Raw genomic sequence first — 27,387 nt, 5'->3', positions numbered from 1 at the left:
AGAGCAACCAACAGAGGAGACCAGGAAAGAGCAGCTGGTGAAGTCAAAGGGAAACTAAGCCAGTTGGGGGAGCAAGGAAGCGAGGCAGAGCATGTCTCTAAAAGGCAGTGGTCTGCAGGGCCAAGTGCATCTCACAGGTGGGTAATATAGGGAAGGGGAGGGGACCACTGGGTTTGATCAGAGCCAATTTAGGGGAGGGGTGGGGTCTGAAGCACCCTGAATGGATGCAGAGAAGGAACCGGGAAGCGCAGGCAGTCATTCGGCAGGGCTCACAAGGTCTGGGAATAGCGGAGAAGACTCTGGAAGCGCAACTCCTAAGAAACCAAAAATACACTATACTTTCCAGGTGAGGTTTTTAGTATTTTTTTTTATGTTATTCTTGAGAAAGAGAAATGTCCAATTACCCAGAGTCTGTTGTGGTTTTCATTTGAAATGATGTTGGTAGCCCAACAGCTTTTGGCTTCTATAGACCCCTTTCCCCTACGTGCTCCTCCATTGGAGAGAAACTAGGTGATTCAGAGCTTCCAGCTTAGGGCAGGGGCTCCTGGCGGACAAGGCTTAGTGGGATCTAAATGGTCACACATACTATTTTGCTTGCTCTTAGGTTGCACTTATTAGCTGATGCTAGGAAGTTTATTAAATGTAAATTAAATATCAAATAATATATATATTGCATTTATTGCAAATCCTAAAACTGAACTATATAAAGTCCCATACGTTTCTTCCTTTGCCCCCTAGGTGTGCTTCTCAGCCTTTTAAACGCACATCTCCCAGAAAGCAGAGCAGGGCAGAAGTTGGGTGGGAGCCCTGTCCCTCTCCCTCTCCCTCACCTCCTGGCCTCCGCACAATAAAAGCTCTGTTCAGAACTTGGCCGGCTGCTGCTTTTCCCACATTCGATCAGGGAGCACTTAAAGCCATACAGTGTCCCTGTCCCGCCAGAAAGCCTATGGGCAGGGCGCCTCTTCAGGCTGAGACAAGGGCTCCCTGTCCAAGCATCTGTGCCAGGGCCAGGGCCACATATGGATTATCAATAAGGCTTTTGATTTTTTTTTTCTTTATGTCATATCATCATCCCAGTAAACGTAATTCAAGCCAGGAAGCCAAACGCACATTCTAGACTGGGAGACTTCGCGTGCCCTAGAGTGACAAAGAAATATAGCTACTTGGCAGTTTCAGCACTCTCCTTCCAGAAAGACATCGTACATTGCTTTTCACACCTGGTGTAACTTTCTGCTTTAAACGGATGTTGTGTGATTTGATGGACTGTTGTGACTATAGTTTTAATTGTCCATTTTGGAAGCTCTAATGGTAGATTTAAGGTTCTGCACCCATAAAGGCTGCTCCTCCCTGGAGCCAAAAACTCCAGAAGGCATAGCAAAAAGGGCAAAGTTTAAAAATAAGCACCAGCACCTTGCTGCCAAGGTACGTGCCCATGGTGGCTTGTCACCCTATCCATCTCCATCACTGCTGGGTAGAGCTTCCATTTTCCGCTGCAGAATGATTTCTGGAGCGAGTCCCAGGTTAGCCACAAAGCAGAGCTTCAACAGTTTCTTTCCAAAACGGGCCTTCAGAAAATGAATCGAAAAATTCTGAGTCAAGCATCTGAGAGAAGCTGTGTCAGAGTCCCCTGTTTTCTTTCATTATATGCGGATGTGACAAGTATAGCTGTAAAATGTAGCCGACCTTCCACTGAGACTCCTGGCTAACTAATAAACTCCTAGTCTGATGGGAACTAATCAAAGAAAGAGGCTGTTAGTCTAAGAGGCCAGATGAGCCCTCATACCACAGATGTTTATTGAGGGCCTACTGTGTGCTGGGTTGGAAAGGATCAGATGTGGTTCCTACTTTCAGTGGACTTGTAACCTAATTGTGGGACAAGAATATAAACACTGGATAGTGCAGAATACAGCATAGGATGTCAGTAACTGTCAGCTGAGTGGCATGTGTAATAAATGCCACTAATTGAGAGGCCATTGTGATCATAAACACTATGTGTCAAACATTCCATTAGGCATGCTATGTATATTACTTTATTTTCTGAACTGTATGCCCATTCTCTGGGTGGGAGTTAACTTGGTCTGCTCCCCATTCTGGAGAAAGCAAAGAGAATAATATAGCGGAGCAGAGACCTGGAATCAGGAATGAGCCCAATGGCTCACAGACGCATTGGTCTGGGGCTGAGGATCCATTTCAGGGAATAGAGAGCAGTGAGCCTCAGAGCCTGTGTTAGTTTGTTCACCACCATATCCCAATGTCTGGTACAGTGCCTTGCACTTAATAGGTGCTCAATAAATATGTATTTAGCAAACAAATGGCCCTCTGGTTTGTGTGCATGACCTAGACCAAGTATAATGGAATCAAGGTAATTAGTGAATTAAAACCATACACCAGACAGCCTCAGGACCCAATGCCAACACCTCCCAATTTCCAACTATCTTACAGTGTAGGATTCACGTGGGAAGTCACACGGCAACGGGACAGGTCTGGCAGCGACAGCAGCTGTAGCTCACTGGGGCCCCTTTCATGGACCCTGACACAGTGAACACGCCACGGCTCCTTACCCCAGCCTGCAAGACTGTGACGGATCTGGCCCTGGCACCTCTGCAACCTCAGCTCCTCCTTCTGTCCCCTCCCTCCCTCCTCTCCTGCCACGCCTCCTCCTTACTCCTCAGACCCACCTGAGAGCCTGTATTTTCCATGCTGCTCTCAGGTCTACAGTAGCTAGTCTCCCACCTCTTTCGGCCCCAGTCTGCTACCTGGCATTACCTATTTGCTTATCTGTCAACTGTACCCACACACACTGGAGCCTGGGCCTGCGCCTGGACGGGCAGGATTCCATCTGCTCTGTTCACCACAGTGTCCCTGGCATCCAGGACAGCGTGTGGCACATGGGAGCTGCTCACACACTGCAGCTCTGACGGATGACCACTTTCTCTAGCTCTCAGACACCTCCTTACTGAGAGAACAGGATTCTGTTCAAGAAACATGGAAATCGATGAGTGGAGCTTGGAGATGAGAGGGAGAGCAGCCGGAGCCCAGACCAACCTGTTTGTAGAAGATGCCTTTGCCCAGAGAGGAAAACACACCTTCAAACCTCTGGCAAAGTATATGCTTTCCTAGGACACTTTTACACGCGATGCTTCTGAGACACTGACTGTCTCAGCAAGAAGACTCAGGAATGGGCCAAAACAACCAATTCGCAGGACTCATAAGTCACTACTACCGGTCTCAGCCCAGTAAATGGGTGACAGGTATCTCACACCCCAAAATCAACAGGGTGGCTCTCTGCTGTAACCAGAACTGGACAAATGCATCCATCCAGGTGACAGGAACGGAGGTGAGGAAATGAAACAGTCTTATTATTTCTTTTCTTCACCAAACGCTTTTAAGAGGGTTAACTACCATGAAAATGCATTAGAATATGCTGATTTTGCCTCAAGTTTGAGCATTTGCGGTCCCAGGAGAACACTTGTCATGGGAGCTGATGATGCGCTTTAGAAATTTCTTTTGTGCAAGTTGAAGACTCCAAAGGCCACAAAATGATAAATTCAAAATAATTATATAATTAATTCATGATGCCCCACAACTTTTCTTGAAAGACTTCCTAGTGAGATATTCAGTAATTTTATGAATATGCATTTAGCATTCACTATATTTAAGGGACTGAGCTAATACTGTGGTGGATCCGAAGGAGAACGAGGCATGGTCCTTGTCTTCAAACTTCAAGTTCATCATTCATTGGGCAAGTCAGATAACTGAGGAACTAGGCAAGGAATCATATGTGCCATGGTCCAGGTATTAAGAAAAAGGAGTCGTGAAAGCACAAAGGATGGAGAGATGATTTCAACTGGGAAAAAATAAAAAATACTTCATAACGTATATCTGGACCTTGATTTTTCTGTCTGTAAAATGCGGACATTAACAGTATCTACATGTGAGGTTTAAATCAGCACTAATCAGTGCTTAGTAAATGTCAGTCTTATCATTGTCATTGTGGCCAGGCAGTCCCCTGACTCCTCCCCGACTCCACCCGCTCCCTCCAGGCCAGAGCCCCTCCAGGCCAGTCCTTCCTGAAGACCCCTGCCAAGAAACTGGGCTCCAAGGCCAGGGGCTGTAGCCACCTCACTTTATGACAGTGGCATTTAAAAGCCCCTCTTGTCCAGTTGGTGTGGCTCAGTGGTTAAGCATCAAACCACGGGTCAGGTGGTCACAGTTCGATTTCTGGTCAGGGCGCATGCTGGAGTTTCTGGCCAGATCCCAGTGGGGGCGCGCAGGAGGCAGCCTGTAGATGTTTCTCTCATCGATGTTTTTATGTCTCTATCACTTTCCCTTCTCTCTCTAAAATCAATAAAAATAGATATATGTTTAAAAGCCCCTCTGTAAATAGATCGGAGTCGGGATTCTCTGCTTATTGGCCCTGTGATTGGTTTCTCCCTCACTGCCCAGCATTTCTGGACATTGAGGACAGCTGTGACACTCATTAAAACTGACAGCTGAGCGCGACACCTCTCTGCCTGAGACGGCACGACTGTGTTTATTATGCTTCACTCTGGTAACCAGCACCTTCTGGGCGCTGGCGCAGGTCTGTGCTCCTTCCCCGGGAGCCATCTGCTCCTTTTATGTCTTCATTCAGCACACATTGTTCAGGGTGTCAGCTGAGTGAGAATTTTTGCTTCATGAAAATGTTACCAAATACCGACACCGTGAAGGGGGACGCACCAGATGTCTGTCTGCAAGGCAAGCAAGCGCCTGGCCTGGGAGGAGCCGGGCAGCCAGCTCCCCAGGCGTTTCCAGGCCTGAGGCTTGGCACTGCGCGCTCCCCCGGGGCCTCATAACTGACCCCCACATTCCATTCCAGTCACCATTCTGGAGAAATCTGTCGGCCGTGCCTCCGATCCCAGCCTGGAAACTGGTGTCTGTTCGTTTTCTCCGTTTCAAGCTGAAAATTGAGACCCACTTGCTGGGTAATTCTGACCTAAATGACACACAGGATTGTGCGCCACGCCATGACTGACTTAATTTCCCTCTTCCTTTGCGCCGTCGAAGCTTTCTCAGGGCGCACATAGTTGTCAGCGATACAGGCCGTTCACAGTTGGAAGTTAAATCCAGTTGCCAAACCTTGACCAAAACTATTTTAGGTTTTAGTGCCCAGCTTAGGGCCAGGGGCAATAAAACAGTGTTCTCGGGTTTTAGCAAGGAGTTGGGGCTGGGGGCGGGTTCTAGATCATGATGATATTCAGGACTTAGGGTATCGAGGCAGCGAGTGGACTTGAGGGGATTGTCCTAAAGTGTAATTTTCCTTTGTGTTCACATTAAAATCAGTGCATAGTTTATCATCTTTTTGTCATAACTCGTTACTGCGTTTGGGAGTGAATGAGCTTCTACAGATGGAGCTAATGGTAAAATTTCGAGGGAGAGTAGGAAGAAACACTTTCAGGACGAATAGTCAGATTAATTTAAAATATTAATTCACCCAAGCCCACAGAGCTTAACCTGACTTGGAAAAGTGCTCTCGCTGAGGTGCCAGCCTAGAGAAACTCACAAGGCTTGGAAGGCCGTGGCGTTGAACAAGACGATCCTGACCTCATGGGTATCATGAATTCCAGGCCCGCTGAGCTCCGCGGCGGGGGGAAGCCCTGAAATGTGGATCAGGCCCCCAGCCCGGCCAGGGCACATGCAGTAGGAGCCTCTCTCACATCCACGTTTCTCTCTCTTCCCCCCCCCCCCCCCCGAAAGGCAATGGAAAAAATATCCTTGAGTAAGGGTTTAAAAACAAAGAAACATGGATCAGGGCGGGTGGGCAGGATCCCTCCAGCTCTGGAGTCAGGGGTTGGGGTGGGTTCGCCCACGACCCAGGCCTCTTCGTTGTCTCCGCCCTCCATTTTTCATGTTAGAGAAAGATTTCTTAGCATTGTTACCCAGCCCGGCCAGGGCACATGCAGTAGGAGCCTCTCTCACATCCACGTTTCTCTCTCTTCCCCCCCCCCCCCCCGAAAGGCAATGGAAAAAATATCCTTGAGTAAGGGTTTAAAAACAAAGAAACATGGATCAGGGCGGGTGGGCAGGATCCCTCCAGCTCTGGAGTCAGGGGTTGGGGTGGGTTCGCCCACGACCCAGGCCTCTTCGTTGTCTCCGCCCTCCATTTTTCATGTTAGAGAAAGATTTCTTAGCATTGTTACTGTCTGTTTCTGTTAAGGACCAAAAGCACGTCGTTTCACTGCTGTGAGGTGAAGCTCGGTGTTTGCTGGGTTAAGAATAACCCATAGATAACGTGACCCAGGGGGAGGCATCTGGAGAAACCCCCTTCCTCACCAGGTGACAGTTGCGTGCTTTGTAGCTGAGATGCTTGCAGAGCAGCCCAGTTCAGCAGGCAGTCCAGTGACAACCACCCTGATCACTTTCCATCTTTCCTGTTTTGAGAGCAACCAAATACTGGTATCAATAAAATTATATCTGCTTATATAATAGATGACTCATTGGCCATCTCACATTGTAAAGTTCTGTGTCTCTCGTCCAACTTTTTGCTTCCCCTCATTCCTTCCCTGCTCCCGGGATTGCTTGCGTATTTATGGCTAAGAATAAAGTTTTTGAAGGAACTTTTTAAAAAAAATAAGAATTGATATGCTTCATTTTCATAAGCAAGACTCAAAATTGGACTCAAATGATACGGGACAACATCTGTTCATTGTTCCTGACTCTGTCTAGAGGTGACTAAGACCGGAATGTTCCCATTTGCTCTGATATTTATGAGGTGTTTTTTTATTTTAGAGGGCAGGTGCCATTTTAATTTTAAAAGAAAGAAGGAAAAAGAGGCAATTATTGTGAGGTTGTCCATGTCACCTTTTGTCATTTGAAAGTGAGATGGAAACAGGGTCACATCAGGCAGGGGCGACTGATGGTCTTCTTCTCTTTCTGTTCCAGCCATACCAGCTGCCCTCGACCTAGCATCCCAGAACCTACAGAGAGTTCATCCTGGCCCAGCGACAAGTAAGAACTGTAATCCCTCTCCCCGCCTCCTGAGAGATTGTCTGTGTTTTACTGTAATTCAGGCTACTGTCCTTTCCCTATTTTATCTGAGATACAGTGACTGCATGGATGAGTGATTGGAATTGCACAGGCCAACTAAACGGTTCTTTTTCGGAAGGTCTCTTTCAGCTTCCCTGTGAGGCTGCTTCATTCCTCTAACTGGCCCACACAGACCACACGCCGCACAGCCCGTTAGAGCGTCTGCCGAGTGGATCTGCTCCCAGGCGAACCCGAGGGGCTAACGGGGTGGGTGCTGGTTCAGTTGCGTCTGGCTTCTCCCAGCTGGTGCCTTCCACGCTCTTCACCGAGCAGACTTAGCGTTACTTTCTATAAGGAAGTGAGGAGGAGCCCGGGAAGGATGTTTTACTAACGGTGTGTGACCCACCCCACACCGGAGCCCTCCCCAGCACAAACCTTACGCGCTGCCCTTCAGGGTCCCCCAAAGTGGCAGTGTGGTTCCCAAGCCACTGTCTTTGTCAAGTCCCAGGGTCAGAGGAGCCTCAGCATTGAGGCTCACTCGGCTCCAGCCTGTGGGTGTGGCGAATGTTAACTTCCTCTTTGGGATAAGCAAGAACACAAGCTAATTCTCCTGTCCTTGGTGTATCACCCAGACACTGACCTCCCTACACAAGGAAAAATCGTGTCCTTCTTACCAAAAGTTTCCTGCCCTCTGTCCCAGGATCGATTGGGTAGAGTAACCCCTGTCGGTAGGTATGTCGGTATCAGGGGCACCTTCCCCAGGGCAACTGCTAGGACACGTGGTGGTCTTGATCATTCGAGCACCTCGCTGAGATGCAACAGACGCTAGTGCTCACATCCCCTCACTGTGTCACTGTGGACACTGTCACTGTATCACAGAGCACATTCTTAAGGAATATTTTCTGGAAAGAATGTGCTATTTTTAAAAGTCCCATGAGGACTTTCCAGCCCACGCACACTGTGGCTGCATATCCCACCTATGCGAAGGCACATATATGAGCAAGCACATGGTCAGGATAAGAAGGTTCTTGAGGGAGTTTACAATTGCAGGGATGGGGAACCTTGTTTCTGCCAAGGGCCATTTGGGTATTTACATCATTTGTGAGCCATACAAAATTATCAGCTTAAAAACTAGCTATGAGATAAGCTTCTAGATTTATTGAATTTCAAGTCCCCCCTGCGGTTGCCTTGGCAGCGCCAGACCATAGGGCCAGAGGGCCAGACATTCCCCATCCCTGGACTTTAAAGAGATACACAGGCATCTCTGTCATTCTTAAAGAAGCAATGGTACAAACTTACCGCAAAGAAAGCTCTTTTTGTGCTAGGGAGAGTGATGAGGATGGCTGGAATCTTCTAGAGAAAAGCAAAACATTTCTAATATTTCTGAGGAAGGCAGATGCCTCAGGGTCCTGCTGTTCCATGTTCTTTGCGTTTTCCAATAATTTTATTTCTGAGTTGATTATTGGCAACGGATTTGATGATGATTTGGGCCAAATACGTGACTTATTAAACATATAGACAGAGAGAAAACTTTAGATCATTGCATATCTTTCTGAGGATGTTTCCCTCCCATTATGGAAAGTCATTCCTTTTCAGTGAATTTAGTGCATATCACTCTGAAAGTGTAAATGTTGTCATCAGTGGCATTTTTACCTCAAAATAAAATGAATATTTGACTGGAGGAAAATTGAAGTTTCATTGGCTGGCATTTGGAGCCTAAATTAGTCCAAGATTTTGTGAAAACAGACATTGTGAACATAAATGTCAATGACTGAGGTCAGAGCTGAGTTTTGAAAGGATTCCAGAAGATGCCACATTCGATGGGCACAGGAAGTGAATGGCTGGCATTTTTACAAGTGCACAAACAACTTCCTTCACGATCATGAGCTACTTTTTAATTAGAAAAACACTGCTATGAAACAAAAATTTAATACAGTAACCATCAAAAAATTTAATGCAGTAACCATCATCGTGCTTGCCTGGGCCTGTGTACTTTCTTAGCTGCACTCCTGTTCCTGCCTCCTAATTTTCTTCCCTCCCTCCCATTTTCCCCTGTTCCAAGCCATTCTCCTCCCTGCTTCCCAGTCATTCTTCTGCCCATCTCTGATCCGGGGATAAATTATGAACAAACCCACCTCCCCGGCCTTCAGGAACGTGCACAGCATGGATCCTGAGCGCTTTCCCAGCCCCATCTCCCCCGTGTGCTGTGTGTACCACGCCTGCACTCCCTGCGCTCCTGCTTCATTATATCCACTCAGAACAACTCCTTCGCCAGGATTCCCTCTTCTTGCCTCCCAGTCGGGAAAAGTCCTTATTGGATTTCGTCTTTGAGGCATTTTTCAAATATCACTGTATCCAGTTCCCCCAGGAGAGTGCGGGCTTCCATCCTGGAGTCTCCGAAATCCTTCCTTTCTCCCTCCCGAGGAGAGAGGTGTGCACACAGCTCCGGAAGGGCTCGGCCTCTGGAGCAGGACAGCTTGGCTCCCATCCCAGATCTGCTGCAAATGCCTGTGTGATCCTACCTGAGCTTCATAACCTCTCTGTACCTCAGTTTTGCTTTTTTATCTCTAAAGTAGAGAAGCTAATAGTACCTAACTCATACAGCTGCTGTGAAGTTACAGGGGTTGATATGTTTACAGTAATTAGAATAGTGTCTGGCCCCGGGGTGTTTACTTGTATTTTCTCATGGCTCTTATTTTATTCCAACAAGTATTAGAGTTGAATATGAAATGTCCTGTCTTTGACTACTTTGAACCGTAATGTCATCGCCATTTGTTTCAACCTAACGGAGACTTGTGTGCTTTCTAGCCTCCTGATAGACTGTGCTCTCTATAAGGGTAGGGGCTCTAGCTTACACATCCTGTAGCCTACGGTACCTGGTAAGTACCTGACACATGCCAAGTACTTAAGGAATAATCCTTGGATTTTGCACGCACACACAAAAAATATGCAAAAAAAAATAGAAGCCAGGTTTTCAGTAATATTTTAACCACTCTTCAGCTACTGTGGAGTATCTCCATGCCCTTCAGCCGTCCTTTATGGAAGAGAGGGGTAAAGATACACAGGCGGGGAGATTCCGCTTGTCTCTTACTATAAACACAGTCTCTCCCACAAGCGATCCACGGAACCTTAACTTCAGGTCATGGCACTGGCGTCACAGTCTAGTCTTGGGACATGTCACAGGACATCTCTGTGTCATCACTGTGGCATCCTGTTGGTACTTCTGCTGCCTCACGCCTGGCTGTGACCCATTGCTGCCCCCAGAGGACCCCGGGGACCTGCTCAGCTTTAAGCATTCTTTTTCACCAGATGTTTTCAACCTTGAGGATCTCATTAGCTGGTGATACAGCTAAAATCAGCACAACGCAAGAGAAGCTTGTCTGTGCAGGGAGGGCTTCTTAGAGGGAATATGCAGCATTTATTTGTTGCAGAGAACTTGAGCTTTGACCTGCAGTAGAGCCACACTGACTTTGGGTTCTGACATCGAAGTTGACATTGAATTCTTGACAGTCCAGTGTTTATAAACCATTCAGCCAGTGATGCAGCCAATGAGCACAGTTGACTGTGGTCCCTTTTTAGGAAGCAGTGTTTATGTTGGCTCCCTCTTGCACCCAGACTGGTGGCAGCCCTTCCTGACTCACATGCAGCACTAATCTCCAGATAGTGCCCAGCATCCTACACATACTATCCATTCCCCTCCCACACTTCTTTGAAGTAGGGGGGAGGCAGGTGGAGTTATGTGCTTTAGACAAGAGGAACGGAGGTACGGAGACAACAGCTTTCCTGAGTCTGCAACTGACCAATAAGAGTCAAGAAGACACCTGTCAGTGCAAAGCTTGCAACGTGAAGCGTAGATAATGCATATAATTGATCATTCAGACAACAGTGTTCAGTTAGCTTAAACATGGACTTGGCAGTGACATATTTCCAATCTAAATACCCAGAGATACCTGCCTCATTTCCCAGTGCTAGTGCTTCTCACACTGCCCTGCTTGCACGTGTCATTGTGGAGAGATACGATTCTTCGTAGGATAAATATTGGGTCTTAACTTGCCCTCCTTCAGCTCCCAGCAATCTTTTGAGCCATAGTGAGAGGTGAGTGGACTGTGGCCACTTAGTTTATGACTCCTGTGTTCCTGTGTGCTCAGCCTCGGGATGGGCAGTGAGCTCACAGCTCAGGGGCAGTCTCTTTGAGCCCCTGCAGGTCCTTTCTGCTTGTAAACACACCTCATGGAAGCCACCTGGTAAGAAAGTAGTTAGAAATCTGTGGGCATAGGCCTCTAAATCCTGGATCTTAGGTGTAAATTTTTTTAAGTCTGAGAAGGATGATTAGCCTCTCCCTGAAAACTCCAATGGACCTGTGTGCTCTCCATGTACCAGTTCCCGGTATGGTTTCCCTCCCAAGGCATGACACACAGTTCTCAAGGACAAAATCCAAGACAAACATTCTTTTACCCTGGGTGACCCCAAAGGGTGGTGAACACTCTTTAGTGACTCTTGGATGCTGAAGCATCCCGAGGTCAGATGTGACCTTTGAGTTCTCCTAGCCTGCGGCCTTCTGATGTGCTGCTGAGCACAACAGCTTCAAACCAGTGTGGTCACCACTGCTCTCAGGAGAGCCCTGGCCTCTGCACACAGACACCTCTCGAAGGAGGGGACCCTGAATCTGTCAGTCCAGAAAGGGCTCTATCCACACCAGCTCCTTGTGGTGGTGAACAGCCTTCAGATAATGAGCATTTGTGCACTGAGAAAACAAACTGAATTCATTTCACAGGTGTGCTCTGAATTTAATAGAAATTAATCCACGTACTGAGAAAGACTGTACATCAGATTTATAAAAATATTTATGGGGATCAAGCATAGGTACCATTAAGTAGTAGTTCAAGTAATAGTGTGCCTCATGGCACATGTGTGAGATCATATATATTTCAACCAGAAATAACTCAAGGAGTGATGAATTATTCAATAAAGAATTTATCACTTAGAAAAGAGGTTATATAACTTCCAAAGGGCTTTTTAAAATGTAGGATTGGTAGGAAGTTAATTCGCATGTAATTCACAATTTATGACACAAAACAGGCTTTTTTTTTTTTTTTTAAAAGGTCAACAATTATTTAAACCAGGGGTTGGCAAACTGGTCCCCAGACCAGATGTTTGTTTTTGTAAATAACGTTTTGTTGTAGCACAGCCGTGCCTATTGTTTCCGATGGCCCGTGGCTGCTCTGGGGCTACAATGGCAGATCTGAGTAGCTGAAACATAGACTCTAGATCTGCAAGCTTTCAGTGTTTAATGTGTGGCCCTTTCAGAAAAAGTGTGCCAACCCCTCTTATAAACAGGAAAAAAAAAGATTATTTCTGTAATAAGCTAGTTTATGGAACTGGTCATCGTATTTGGATTGGTCTCCTGTGGAAAATTATCTTCAGGCTGGTAACTGACATTAATGAGGATACAGGATGTGTTTACAAATTCACTTCCCAGCAAACTCCTATATTGTAAAGTAAGGTTAAAGTATCTCTAATCAGTGTGGACAAGTCCATTCTATTATTATTATTGTCATTACTATCATTATTATTGGAGGTACTCCGTAATGACAGCTGAGCGTCTACAGATGCCTGGTGATGAGTGGGTCGGGCAGGCATTTGCAGCTGGCCTGTCTGAGGGGCATCATCACTGTCACGTAGCATCACCTTGTAAAAAGCTGTGGTCGGTGCAGCACACGGCTCCAGGACAAGGGCCAGCCTAATGCTGCAGGTTTGTAGCCTCAGAAACCGCATTCCTGCTGCAGAACAAAGAGGGAAGACTCCCCCGCCGGGAGACTGCGCCGCCAGAGGCTCCTGGACGTGAAGTCTCCGCTCGGAGCAGACGTGGCGATGCCCACGCCTGGCCTTCGCGGCGCCTCGAGCGTTCTCAGGCAGCTCCCCCGTCTTTAGGGCTCCAGGCTCTCTTTTGGGTTCCCGGTGTCAGTAGCGCTCATGTCTTTACAGCCGCAGGTTATCTTTCAGTTTCCACATTGATGGAGAAGCAGCCTTGAACTCTTTGTTTTTGCCCCTCCAAATTAGGATTAATGCAAAAGCAAATATTTGCAGGAGAGGCTACCTGCGCTGGCCTTGTCAGCACAGATGGCTTTGTGCACCTGTCACCGTGACGATCCCGCCAGGAAGTGGAGAAACACCTGGGCGCCCCCTTCCTGTGACTAACTTCCTGAACTCCAAACGCTGTGAAAGCTGCGCATCTTTTGCACTGAACTCGGATGGTCTCTGCCTTTCTGGGTTGTCAGTTTTCTCGAAGGCAGCGACTGTGTCTCTCTCATCTTCATATGCTCTACTCCCTTCCCCATGGTGTCAACAGGGTCTAACACAGAACAACAGCTTCATGTTTGTTCAGTGGATACCATTCTGAGGTCGGGATTCCGTGAGAGCAAACACAGAGGGAAGTGGAGAGAGAGCAGTGAGCATGGATCTCATGGTGTTTGATTGGGGTCCCCCCAACCCTAAGGCTGACACAGATGAATAATGTAGTTGTTTCCTCTACTTCGAGAGCAGTGGATGCGTTTTCTCTTCTACCATTTTTCTTTCTCATGGGGAAAAACAGGCAAGCGGCCCTACTGAAGTCGTGGAGGTGTTCGTCCCTACCAGACAGCAGAGGTTATGGCAAACTGTGTTACTGGCTTCAGGTGGTGGCGCAGGCTGTGTGCTGAGGACTGTGGAGTCTGGGGAGCTGGAGCTCTGAGTTGTCACACATCTGCCCCCAGCACACTGCTGATGTGCCACCAGCTTCCATTTCTCTACCTGTTCATGCAGGTAGCAACATCTATCCCAAAGGGTGGTTGTGAGGAGCAGATAGGAACCCAGAAAAATTCCTGGCACCAGTAGGAGGAAGATAATTGTTAGGTATTTTATTATTTTGGCTGCTGCTGCACCTGTTACTATGACTCCTCCTGAAAGAGCAGTGATAGCAGCCTGGGTCACGGGAAGCCCCTGCGCTCTCCCTCACCCACTTACCAAAGCATAGCTCCCATTTAATTTACTTCTACTTTCTGGGAGGATGGGAAGGATGCTGGATCTAGTATGGTAGATCTCATAGTTGTTGTATGTTTTATTAAGGAAATAAAATTCTCACAAACTCCAGAACATGCCTGCACAGCCCAGCTTGAGAAAATTTGATTTTAAAAATAAATTTGAATTTTAAACAATAATAAAATTTAAAAACAAAAATAAATTTGAATGTTATAGATATGTCTTTTAATCATCACTTAACTCTACAAGAAGTGCAGAAATGAAGTGTGTAGCCCAAAGTCCCTCATCTGAGAAGCACTCCCTTCATGTCTGCCATTAGCACCTCGGTGTGGCCCACAGGTTAGGTGGTCCCTTTGCAGGTGGAGCCGGGGGCCCTGGAAGGGAGGGGCTGACAGGCCTGCCCACCTCCAGCTGCCAGATGCTGAGGTGGGGCCAGCAGGCAAGAAAGAGACGCCCACTGAAGGAGTGGTGGGCAAGAGGAAGGGCAGCCTGGAGGGGGCTCCCAGCTTCACGGCCCTGCCGCAGAGCTGCCCATAGGCAGGATTAGGATTAGGTAACCCTGTATTACCTGCTTGGCACCCAGTAGACAGCTGCTCCCTCTTCCTCTTTCCCCTAAAGTCTCTCCTGAGCCCCCATTTCTCCAGGGCTTGGGCAGTGCTGGAACATGCAGAGTTAGGCTTCCTGGTTACAGGACCAGTGTCTGTATGTCCAGGTGCATTATGAACACCCGAGAGAAAGAAAAGAACCCCGGCCCTTCCAGAAACAGCAGACCAGAGAGCTGCTTTGCAAGGAAGGGTTCCTCTGTTCCTGCCTCCAGAGCTCCTGGGGGTTTGGTAAACCATGCTCTTTATTTTTGTGTACATTTTCAAATTCCATAATAAAAATAGAGTCATTCTCCATGAACAGATGGTCAGCCCCGTGCCCCAAGTAAAGACAGTTCACATTCCCAGTGGAACCCATGAAATTAGCCTTACTGGTTACAAGAGTTCTATCTCTGAAAAGTGGGACAAGCCCTTATAAGAACACCAGTTAGAGAAACGCTGTGGGGAAGCCAGGAAAAGTGTGAGTTCTGGCTAACTAGACATTGAATGAGTTGTGCTGAAGTGCGTGGTCCTAAGGGTTAATGTTGAAAGATGTCCTTGTTTTTAGTGTCAGGGAAAAGTAAATGGCTTGGCCAGAATTTCAGTCTGTGGCTCTAGGTCATATCTAAGCTAAAGATTTCATTGCCACTATTATCTAGCATGATGATATTTGCTTGCACATAAGCTCTGATATAGGCCTAATGTAGCTGTAAGCAATTTCCTAGAACTGACATCACATTACAGTAAAAATTACTGTGTCCCAGGAGATTTCAGGACAATGTGGCCATAGAGAACTTACATTCTGCCCCCTTGGGCTAGCCTCTCACCACTCCTAACACAGGAAACAAGGCAAGATAACTGATAGGCTTTTGATTAAATCACTGACCAGAAAGAGATAGAGAAAGGAGAGAACCAGTTAGTTGCAGTTTTATAAATGGGGCCTTTTTCTTATTTCTACCTTCTAGCACTTTGCTCTTGAAGCCACACCTTGAGGGCTTGCCATTTACAAGCCTACGGAGAACACTTGGAATGTGGCCAACCTGCCCTTGTCCATGCCACGTGGCCTGCTTCCTCCCCACTCACCTGTGGCCCACTATCCCAGGCCAGGGACTTGGAGTCTGAGAACAGTGCAGGAGCCTAATTATTCAAGCCCACAAAGAAAGAAGAAATCCAAACAATAACCAAAAGTAACAGAACTTTATCTCAAAACCCATTCAGTTCCCTTGGTGTTGCTGACTGTTTTCTAGGAGCCCTGGGCTCAGCTCTCAGATGTCCCAGAACCAAGGGGAGGAATCATTTGTACCAAATGCACCCATTCGTTGGCCTGAAAACTATAAAAATTGGTTCATAACTTGGCCTACTCTTAAAAGGAAGAAAAACAAAAACCATACGCTTGAGAATAATTCCTAATGTAGAACCACAAAACATTTGCCTAGATAAGTCTTTCACCAAGTCATTCTTTATGGTTCCCCACAATGTTATCTTCTGTTCCTCCTGCCACAAACACTTCATGAAACAGGAGAAATCAAAGACTGTCAGGCTTATGAAACATTTTAAACCAGAGGCTTTGAGCGAGCAAGCGAGAGGTGCCCTGGAAATGAAGTATGTGTCTGCCCCGTCAGTGTCAGCGAGCGGGCAGGTGCTCTCACAGCCGATTACCAATGAACCCAGCAAATGCAGCCCAGCATGTCCCACTCACTCCATTCCTCTCTCTGCCAGACTGGGCTCATGTCCATATATTAAGAAAAATAGGGGGTGGGGGGTGAAGGGAACCTAATATATGAATGATGGAAGATGATTTGACCTTGGGTGGTGGGCACACAGAGCAATATACAGATTGTGTATCATAGAAATCCACAGCTGAAACCTATATGATGTCACCCCAATAAATTTAAAACAAAAGCCAGTGACATGAACCAAAAATAAAGGGGGGGCAATAGAAGGGATATGTAGGTTAAGGGGGCAAAAAAAGAAAAATAGTGAAATAATGACTTTCAGTCTTCAACTGACTGGGTGACTAGGTGAGGCAGATAAGCAAAACACAGGTCTGAATACGTTCGAGTTCAGTTCCTTGAGAACAGATTTCTGCTTTGTCCCCTGTAGTGTACTGGGCCCATAGTGGATGTGAATGAAGTATGTCCTAAAGGAGTTAGTGGTCCTGCAGGGCAGGCGTTCTGTGTGCTTGGATGGGTTGGTATCCTATAGGCTCAGAGCCTAGATAGAAAATACTGCTGTGATGTGAGGGCTGCAAACTGACTCGAGGCGCTCGGGGATGCCTGCAGCAAGGGCTCGGCCGAGGCCCCGCTGTGGCCGTCAGCCTGCTAGTCTCCGTCACCTTGCCCACCCGAGACCTTCAGAGCAGCCTGGAATCATGTCTCCCATACTTTCTCTTACTGGGGGTTTAGGATTTTATTTTCTCTTTTGGTTTATTGGTATCTGAGGTTGTTCAGATAAGCATATTAGGACCACGACTCTTTACCATGCATCTCTGTTACTAACAGAGGAGGTAACTGAATCACTTAAAAGGAAACGATCCCATTCTCTTTAGTGCCCCATAAACATAGCCTTAGCTTTGACTGTATGACAGCGTGTGGGTGGTGCTGCTGAGAAAATGGTGTCATTATGACATTAGGGTTGAGAACCGTCTAAGCAGAAAACACTGAGCTGTACTGTGCAAAGTTTAAGATGCGATTAAGGTCATTTTCCAATATGAAGAAGACTGATTAGCCAACTGCAACCAGGAGCCTTGTAGCATGATATTATAGTATAATAAAATCCAGGGCCAAAGTAGAAATGAAGGGAAACTGATGCCTTTCTTAATTGTCACATGTTCCTAGGAGTCTTGTGTAAACCGTAATGCAGAGCAGAGAAGCTCCTCATCGTGAAGGACACGTGAATACAGTCACAAGGAGCTAGCTTAGCCTTGGCTGGTGTGGCTCAGTTGGTTGGGCATTGCCTTGTGCACCAAGGGGTTGCTGGTTCGATTCCCAGTCAGGGCACATGCCGAGGTTAGGTTGTGGGCTAGATTCCCAGTGGGGGCCGTGCAGGAGGCAGATTGATGCTTCCCTCTCACGTTGACATTTCTCTCCCTCCCTCTTTCTCTGAAATTTTTTTTTTTTTAATCTTTAAAAAAAAAAAAAAAAGAAGCTAGCTTAGAACATCAGTGTTCTAGCTTGTTTTCCCCTCTCCCCTCCTGGAAACAGGACCTTACACAGGTATATCACGTGCCTAAAATTTTATTTCCCTAAATATTCTTTCTTTCCTGTTTTTCACCAACTCGTCCAATGGTCCTAGATTATAGGCTATTGTGGCTTTAAACAGACAGTATCTCTGTCTTGATGGGGTGTGGGTGACACTGTGCTTTGTCAAGTCATTGAAATGTGAAGCTAAATTTGTTCTCTTCACTGTGTTCCCAGTGATGTTTACCTCAATGAAAAAAATCATTAAAACCAGAGATATGCAGCAACAAGAAATATAAGGAAGTAGAAAGAGCAGTGTCAGGAAACCTGGCCCAGCTGCACCACCTGAAAGCCATGGGCCTCTCAAAGCCTGTTTCCTTTCCTTACAAAAGTGGGAATATTTATATTTGTATTTCCACTGTCACCTTTACAGGGACGAGTGCGGCAAAGGGGTGCCCGTTCCTGGCAAGGGTTCTAGGGCTGTGTGCGCCATGTGGAGTCCTGAGGGTTATTCTGCGAGGGGAGGAGGCTGGGGCCACGCGTGTGCCCGGAGGGTGGGGGAGGCAGTTGGCCTCTCTGACGTCGTCTCCATTTCTGACTTTTCTTAGAGCCTGTTTCTCATTCTACCTCAGGCCTCAAAGCGGGGACTCTGCACCCCCTTTGTTAATAAACATCAGGAAACGGGGACGTCTCTTAGCCTTGTCTTACCCACTCCCTTGGTCTGTGACTGTTCTACATGTATAGTAATAATAATATAGTAATTTTATTGTTGTTATTAGTAGGGAAGAGGAGGAGAAATAGAAATAAATATAAATACTTCCTGTACCTGGCCAACAGCTTGTACGGAATGTGCCTGCAGATTTGGGCCGTTGTCACTTTGCTTAGTTTGTGGCATCGGCAACAAACTAGACACCTGCCAAACCTCTAGCTCCTAGGGTTTTGTCTCTTAAACCTGACCAATATTTCTTGTTCCTGGAATCAGTAATGATCATCTTTTCCCTCTCAGAGGCTCTGAAAGCACAGCTGAGTTTCCTAAACTTTCCCTGCAATAAGAGCAGTTGAAAAATGAAAGTCAGAGGAGCCACTCTGGCAGAGCCTGCCCCTCACTGCCGCCCCAGCTGTGGGGCTCCGACGGGGCGCTTAACCTCGAGCCTTCGGAAGCTGCTCCTCTCTCTGTACAAGGACAAATACCACCTACTGTACAAGCTTGCACGAAAGCTTCCGCTGAGCGTGATGTGCGTTTCCTTCCTTTTTCTCTCCCACTCTGAAAATACGTGCTGTAGGAAGTCATTAACATTTCCTTAACACAAGAAGGAAGTATATAGATACACCAAACCCCAGATCTGAGATCTTTCAGAATATTTTTAAAGGGGTACCAATTTGGAATTTTATAAATGGAATAGAAGTATTTGTAAAATCATAATAACAATAATTGATTTAAAATAAACAAACAAAATACCTTAATGAATGTATCTCGGGGGGGACTGAAGATAAATATTCAGCAAAAGAGGAAATTATTAAAGGGCCCTGGACGTTTGCAATGTAATCTAAAAGCTGTGACACCCTGTTGAAGAGGCAAAGCCAAAAAGGCTGGTGCTCTTTGAAGGACTCTTGAGAACAGACTTCTGGAGAGTTATGGGCTACTCCCTGGGCCTTATGTCCCAGTCTGGATAAGCAACCTCCTCTTGAACAAAAAGAACAGCCAGAGCAATTAAGGGAGATGACATGATTTCTCAGAACTGGTTATAAAATTAAATCCCAAAAGCATGGTCCTGGGCATGGAGTGGAGTGATCTCTGCAGACATTTTGAAAGTAATGTAGCCCGAAGCAAGGGTTCAGTTTGAGTGCCTAAAGCAGTGTGACAGGTTGAGAAAACAACGTCCTGAAAATCCTCTTTACTTTGGTGGTAAGCCAGCCGTCCAGGGGAGAAACCAGAGGCCCTTGCCTTAAGTAATGTAGATTTCAGCTGGAAGAAACAACTAGAAAGCTAGGTTTCAACCTTTAACCTACTAGCGAATGGGGAGTACTTACTGAGCACCTATTACAGGTGTAAAATGATCTTAAGTGGCCCAGGGATTAGAAAGAAAGAGGCTGTGGCCCCTGGGCCTGAAGTGCTTACAGTTTATTGAGAGCTCTTTGTCCCCGTATTCCTTACACTGTGACATCATTCAAAGTCCTATAAGAGGCCACATAAGTTGGGGATAGTGTTACAGAGAGCCACGGTGGCACGAAAATGCCCCCATCACATTCACTACCCCAGTTGCCTGGGGCATTTGCAAGCCAGGGCAGGAAGATGCCAGTACCAGCCAGTTCCAGATAATGAAGTTACTTGCTCCAAACGTTTTCACTGTATTATTAAGTTAGAGTTGTTGGGACTCAAAGGTAATGAGATCAAGATTTTTAGGAGGCTCATGAATTAATTAAACTCTGAAGATAATCCCCAAGAGAGAATTTAAAACAATTTTTTGAGCAGTAACAACTTTAGTGGGATTTGTTTAAAACTTCTCAAAGCCCTCACTGTTAAAGATGATGTTATTTAAATATATGAATGCTGGCATAATGATTAAAATTATGCTTTATTTCTTTGTTATTACATCAAGTATGAATAATTGAAATAAAATCCGTGAGATTAGTGACTGCGATAATAGTATACAGCACATGGAAGTCTTGCTCTGTGAAACGTCATTGCTGTAACTGTGGTTGTCCTTGGACCTGGAACCAGATTCCCCAAGTAAGTGGGCCAACAGAGCCTTCATTTTGAGCGCCTTTCCAAGCATTCAGGAGCGCAAGTAGCCACACAGCTCTGTCTCCAAGGTAGTTTTAAATGGTTATAGATCTTCCTTAGGATAAGCCGGACTTACCATGTACCTTCTCCATGTTGGGTAGAAAGTGGACTTGTCAAACGGGAGAAAGAGATCATGGGAATAGGGTTGGCCTTCTTTTTTCCAGCCTAGTAAGAAGAATCCTGCTTGGGTATTAAACATCCCTAGAATGACTCGGAGACTTTCCCACATGTTGACAAGGCTTGAGTCTCTGTGATTGAATGGGAAAGAAGCCACACTACTCACACGGTCCCCTAAGGTGTGCCTGGTTCACTTCCAAGAGGAAAAGTCTCTTTATTTTATTATAGTTTGATCCCAACTAACCTTCAGTCTCTACTCAACCTCATCTCTAATCTTTCCATTGCCTTCCTAGCATCTTGCAAATCCCAAAGGTGTTAGGGAACCTCCAGATTCTCCAGGGTAGACCAGGTTGTGAGTGGATGGCCTGTGCAGGGTTGAGAATGAAACCCAAACTTTGGTGCATGGTAGCCTTTTATCAGTGAGGGATGGAGAAGATCAGGCCAGGGGCCCAAGTTAGTAGACACACATGGACCAAGAGACGGGCTTCTTTCTCAGCTGGACCATAGTGTATCTTCTACCACCCCATCTTGTTCTAAACCCCCAGTTTGTTCAGCCAGTGCCTGTTCATTAATCAAAAAACATCCATGCAAAACGGGAAAATGAGCTTGTGAAACTGCATCGTGGGCATGATACCAAATGTGATGCCCCTCTCTTGGCTCAGTGGACAGCGGCCATGCTGCTCTGTTAAAACCTGTTCAAGTCCATTAATAAAGTTGCATTAATAATTTCTGCATGGCGAGAGACCCCCCGGGAAGTCTCAGCTGATATAGGAAGCGGCAGCTATGGCTCCTAATTGAGAGCTGCTGCTTCTCGAATCAGTGCTGAGCCATTGCTCCGGGGGATGTTAATTCACGTCCATGGACCATGTGAAATTCAGCAGCTGACCTGACCCCTTGTCACTGCTGATGATCCTATAAAATTCCTCTTCAGACGGGAACTCTGTGTTCTAGCAAAGCACATGAGTATTTCCTGCTTGTTGACCTACAACTTGGAGAGCTCTAAATCACCAGTGTAGAAAGAGTCCTTTGCTCCCCTTGGTTGTAAATATTGTACTTCTCTTAAATGCTCAAAAGGAACGCCTGCCTGTTTCCTTTTGGCCAGATACACTAGCCTTTTGCTCTCTCTCCCTATTTCCTCTATACTTTTTCTGTCATCAGTGCACCAATGGTACCCTGACTTTTAGAACTAGAGGGGCAGTTGAAAATGCCCTGCTTGTGAGTTTCGGGGATCTGGTTCCAGTCTTACTTCTGCCTCTTACCAGCTGAATGAACTTGGGTAAGACATTTAGTCTCTTAGAGTCTTTTATATCCCCATCTACAAAGTGGGGGTGACACTGCCTTCTGTGGTTGCCTGGAACATGAACTGTATGTGTCTCTGGAACATAGTTGGATGCAGCGTGAGTGGAATCTGACCCCTTGCCCCGAGCCCCACGTGAGCAAAGCCACATCCCAAAAGACCCAAGATAAATTGTCCCTTTCAAGATGAGGACTCCACAATCTTTCCTCAAATGTATTCAATTTGAGTGTTTAATTTCCTTTATGAACCAGAAGCTGTCTTACATCTTACTGAAGTTAATGTGAACACAATACTGTCTTTCAAATGTGAGCCCTCAGTGACCGTGGCCAGCAGGAGAACCTCCGATCTTGTCTTCGCTCCTTTTCTGGTTACCAGACAGCACATCCTTCCTGAGAGTTGAGACCCAGAAGTATACAAATCAACTAGGGGAATAAAAAGTAGCGATCCCCAAGTCCCTCCCAAGAATCTGGTGTGGTGGGTCTGGGATGGAGCGCAGGAACCTGGATGTCTGTCCAGCTCTCAGGGGTCCTGGCAAAGGCAGAGCAGATCCTCAGACCACACTTTGGAAGCACTGGCCTGGAGAAAGGGATGTGCCTTCTGAAGCAGAGTCCATGCAGACCACTCTCCATGGCCTCTCAGCCCAGCTCCGCAAAGAAAGGGGAGCCAACATAGAAGAGAACCGCCAAGGCCATGGAAACCCCTTATCTGGGAGGGAAACTCCCCTTGGCCTGCTCCAAAATGCCAGACTGTTTTCTTCATTCCTACCTCAACCTTTTATTTTTAAGCCATTCCTCAGTCTCCTGTACACTTCCAAACAGTGAGCACGTTTTTAATAATTCTCTCACTTGCAACTGTTCACTTGGAAAGATTTAATTATAGGAATGAACACTTGGCCTATCCTCTGGTATCTTTCTGCTCTAATATCCAAGTCCTTCCTTTGTACATAATTGCATTTTATCTGATGGGCAGATGCCTCCTCTCTGTTGTTGCTTTACCTCTGCGCTTTCAGGAGAGCAAGCCTCCAAGTTTGCAGGCACTTGGAGAGGAATGAAAGGGTAAGGAGCCCAGGCCTGTGCCCTGGTCAGTGCAGCTAAACGTGTACCTGGTGAGTCAATCTTGGGAGGGGGGCGGGGGGGACACAGGTAACGTGAAAGGAACAGAGTTTGAGTAATAAGAATTTGGGAATTGATGCCAAGTGGTGGCATTGGCAGGCCTAACCATCTCCCTTCGTTCTATACATCTTGTAAAGGGATTTGTTTAGTCACAGGTCATGGAAGTTTGAATTTTATGTCCATTAGTTAAATCATTTTTGAACACACAATATACATGTTTACATATTTGTAAATTCTATGCATGTATAATGCTGTAATATATTTTGTTCATCATAAAACATAAAAATACAAATTTTAAAATCTAAATAAAGTTGAGCTGACCGATATTATAAAATATTTTAATTGTAATGTTTGATGGGACAAAATACCTCCTGCAGTGTGTTTGAGGAAGTACCCTTCTTTTGGAGAGGACGTCCCATTTAATGCCCAAAGTTTATGAAAAGCCCGCAGTTGATGAAACACAGTTTGAAGGTTGGGTCTATGTTACATTTATTTCAATATTTGGTTTTAATTACAATCTCAGTCTCATATCTGAAAACAGCACAATATATAACAAGTTAGAGATTCAGAAAATGAATAGTATTTGTTGTAGGTGTCAAGCTATATTTCAAATAGTCTCCAGAATAATTTCCCATCTTGGAAGTCAAAACTTATTCCAGGGGTAAGGAAAGTGCCAGCTCAGCCATTCCTTACTGGTGATGTGGGCTTATATTATTAGAACCACCTTCAATGTGAGATTTCTTTACGTGACTTTTTTAAGCCATTTGTTTGTTACATCGTGATTCGTTAGGATACCATATCATAATGTTTACCTATTAAATCAGCCATGTAGAACCTGTAAAAATGCTCTAACATGGTAAATGAAGAGACAAGTGAAGGGACTGTGAACTACCCCTCAGAACTCGGGTTCCCCCATCCTGCAGAATTCCTCTCCTCCCAAATGTGACACGTGACTCTGACACACAGGCTGAGTGAAGGCTCCTTGTGACTCTACACTTCCAGTGTTAGTAAACCTTAATTTCTCTCCTAGTTTAGATAAAGAACACATAGAGACAAAAGTTTTAGTGTCTCCTTTTCATTCCCCAAGGGATCATCTTGCATGGTCCATTGTGAAGGCAGTAACCTAGGTAATGGTTAGGTCCTATCTGTGATTACGTAGCCTCTCATCTTTCTTAGTTTCAAATGCCTCTGTTGCCAGCATTCACAGCCTGCTCTTGTTAATGCTGCTTTCTCTCCTGTGAGTCCCAATGTCACATCCTGCAACATCCCCCAGGCTAGTCCTTTCACTGCTGTGCATCCAAAGTCCTCTGATTAACACTGCCTCTGATGGCCAGGAAAACAAGGCTGGAAATCCATAAAGTATTGCCCCACCTGCCCACAAGTCAGTGGTTGTACAATCCAACATTGCAGCAGTTCGCCACAGTTTTTAGCACCTGACTGTATATAAGGAGGAAACTCAATAAAAATCCTGTAAGAAGAACCACAACTTCTTCAAGACTCATTGAGAGCATGCAAGAGCTTAACACTCATGGAAACTTCCACTTTGTTCAGGCAGACTTAGGGCCAATCTCTGTGTGGCTTGGTTTTGTTTTCAATTTCCTAGTTAGCTGACCGTATACCTAGATACCTATTTGCTGCCATCTAGTGTAATAAATAGGTTGATTATGCGTAGAAAATTGTGTTTCCAGAATCCTCTTTTATGTCTGAAGTAAATGTTGCTTCTCTAACTCTACGTGTTTATCTATCTTTGGTTATGGTTAGAAGTGAGCAGAAGTTCTGACTTGGATGAGGGAGAGGCAAATGTAGACAATGAATTTATTTTCTTTTTTTCTTGAGTTGTCCAGTGGAATGTTCTCCACCCATGGATAAGTAGATACTCACCAGTATGCATCTAGCTCTTCTCTTAACTCACAATGGCCAAGTTAGGAGTCTGTTACCTGTTGGACATGATCAACTTCCTGCACTGTGCTTCCATTTTCTGTCTCTTTGTTTCATAGGAACTTCTCCACGAAGTGTTCTAGGTCTATTATAACTCATACCTTTTCTTTATACAGTTCTATCCAGCTACTACAGTATATCCTAAAATATTTCGTTTTTGGATCCTTTCATACGTGTAACTCGTATTTCCCTGACCAGACTGAACCTTTCACAGAGGCAGAGACTGCTGTTAGCTTCTCGTTTCCATGGGCACTGTTGTTCAGGGAATAGGTATGGTTCTGATAAGAAGGATGCGTTTCCTATTTGCTTCACGTAAATGAGGGTCATATCTCACAATAAGGTTGTGTCTGATCGGTTAGTTCGTGGTACCAGAAATCTTTATATACAAGTATAGGCACCTAGTTTTTTAAAAAGTCACTGTGGAGCAAAAAGAGTAGGTAAGTACTTTTTTTTTTTTTTGTAAATCAATCAAAGGTATACCTTTTTTTTGGTCAGATCGGCAAAAATATTTTTTGGCGTGCCACAGAATTTTAATAATTCATTTATGAGTGCCATGAGATGAAAAATGTTGAAAATTGCTGATCTAAACCAACACTGTCAAATAGAAATTTAATGTGAGCTACATATGCAATTTAAAATTTTCTAATAACCACATTAAAAAGTAAAAGAAACAGGTAAGAATAACTGTAACAACATATCTTTTTAGCCCAATGTATCCAAAATATTATTTCAGCATGTAATCAATCTAACAAAAACATCATTAATGAGGTTTTTTTACATGATTTTTTCCTAGTCTCCTAAATCTAGTGTGTATTTTACATTTACAGCACATCCAGTTGAGACACTAAGTTTTCAGTAAAGTGAAACGTAGACCTACAAAAACACTTAGGTTATATTTAATGGGAAATATTTGCAGTTTTCATTATTCAATTTGAATTTAAACTAATTAAAATTGAATAAATTAAAAACTCAGTTCCTTGGTGACACTAGCCCACTTTCAGATGCTTACTGGACACACAAGGCTGGTGGCTCCCTTACTGGACAGCTCACAAGGATCTAAATTCTTGCTCCTCAGACTGTAGTCACCAGAAGCAGCATCAGCACCATCTGGGAACTTACGGAAAGTACAGAAATCTCAGACCCTACCTGCACAATCTGCATTTTAACAAGATCCCCAGGTGATGCTACACAGCACATTAAATTTCGAGAAGCATCTCTCCAAAACATGCAGATCTTGCCAACAACGAGTTCCAGAAAGAACGGATGAATGAAGACCTAGGGGGCTTAGGAAACCCGCCGCAGGAAAGCAATGCCAGGGATTGGTGGGATGTGTTCTGTTGAGAAGCTGTTCGTTTCCCACAAAGGCAGCCATGTCTGTTCTCTTGTGTGGACTGACACAGGGCCATCCTGGTCCTGGGGTCTGCAGCGAGGACTCTAACACCTCCATGACTCCCACAATTGGGGCAGCTGCACTCTCTCCACCATATATACTTGAAACTGCAACTTTAGAGCCTCTGAAACGCAGCTGGGGAGCATGTGCTTCTGCTCCACACAAATGGGATTGAAGGCTACCCTTCCTGGGAGACCCAGGAAGATCACCCTCAAGAGGGGGGCTTGTGCTGTCTCCCCACTGCCTCTCGAGAGCCAGCATGGACACGCGCAGCGTCCTCACTCTGCGGGGTTGGTCCAGCTCCCCCACCCCACCCACCGCCTCTCGAGAGCCAGCATGGACACGCGCAGCGTCCTCACTGTGTGGGGTTGGTCCGGCTCCCCCACCCCGCCCCGCCCCTGGGTCAGTGCATGCTGCTTCAGCGAGCTAACCCTTATTTGGTTTGTTTTCCACAGGACTCGGTATTTGAGGGGACTTTCAGTGCACTGTTTGCTTAAGAATTCATTGTACTACTCTAACATAGAAGCTCATTGTTCTGAATCAGAGATCCTCAACCCCGGTTGCACCCAGGGTTCCCTGGGGCATTTAAAAAAGTACCACTGTCTCTAAAAAGCAATGGGAAAAATATCCTGGAGTGAGAATTCAAAATAAATAAGCACCAATGCCCAGGCATCACCCCAGTCTTTTTTTTTTTTTACTCAATATATTGAGAATCGTGTTACTTTTTTAAAGATATAATTAGCCTATAACAGTGTGTAAGGTATTTTCCAATTTAATTAAATTAGGTCTGTGTAACGTAGCTGGTTCTAGATCCCCGGGGCTGAGAACAACTGGTCCAGTTAGAAAGAGCCCTTAGTTGGCAGTCAGCGCCTCACATCCAGGCCTCTGGATCTCTAGCGTGCGCACAGATCGCCAGGGTGCACATCCTAACTCAGCAGCTGCGAGGGTGAAGAAACCTGTCTTTAG

At 45.7% G+C, this 27,387-nt stretch overlaps 1 protein-coding gene across 1 annotated transcript in view; it reads left to right on the top strand.

Moving 5' to 3' along the window:
* GHR (growth hormone receptor) overlaps window positions 1-27,387 on the top strand; it is a 186,232-nt gene that overhangs the window by 131,153 nt on the left and 27,692 nt on the right. The window contains exon 3 of the mRNA XM_087815278.1: window positions 6,922-6,987. Within this exon, the coding sequence (XP_087671404.1) occupies window positions 6,922-6,987 (66 nt within the window). The remainder of the gene's footprint in view (window positions 1-6,921; window positions 6,988-27,387) is intronic.

Source organism: Miniopterus natalensis, chromosome 3 (assembly GCF_054644295.1).
Source record: "Miniopterus natalensis isolate mMinNat1 chromosome 3, mMinNat1.hap1, whole genome shotgun sequence".
Lineage (NCBI taxonomy): Eukaryota > Metazoa > Chordata > Mammalia > Chiroptera > Miniopteridae > Miniopterus > Miniopterus natalensis.
This window is presented reverse-complemented; position numbering and strand designations above follow the sequence as displayed.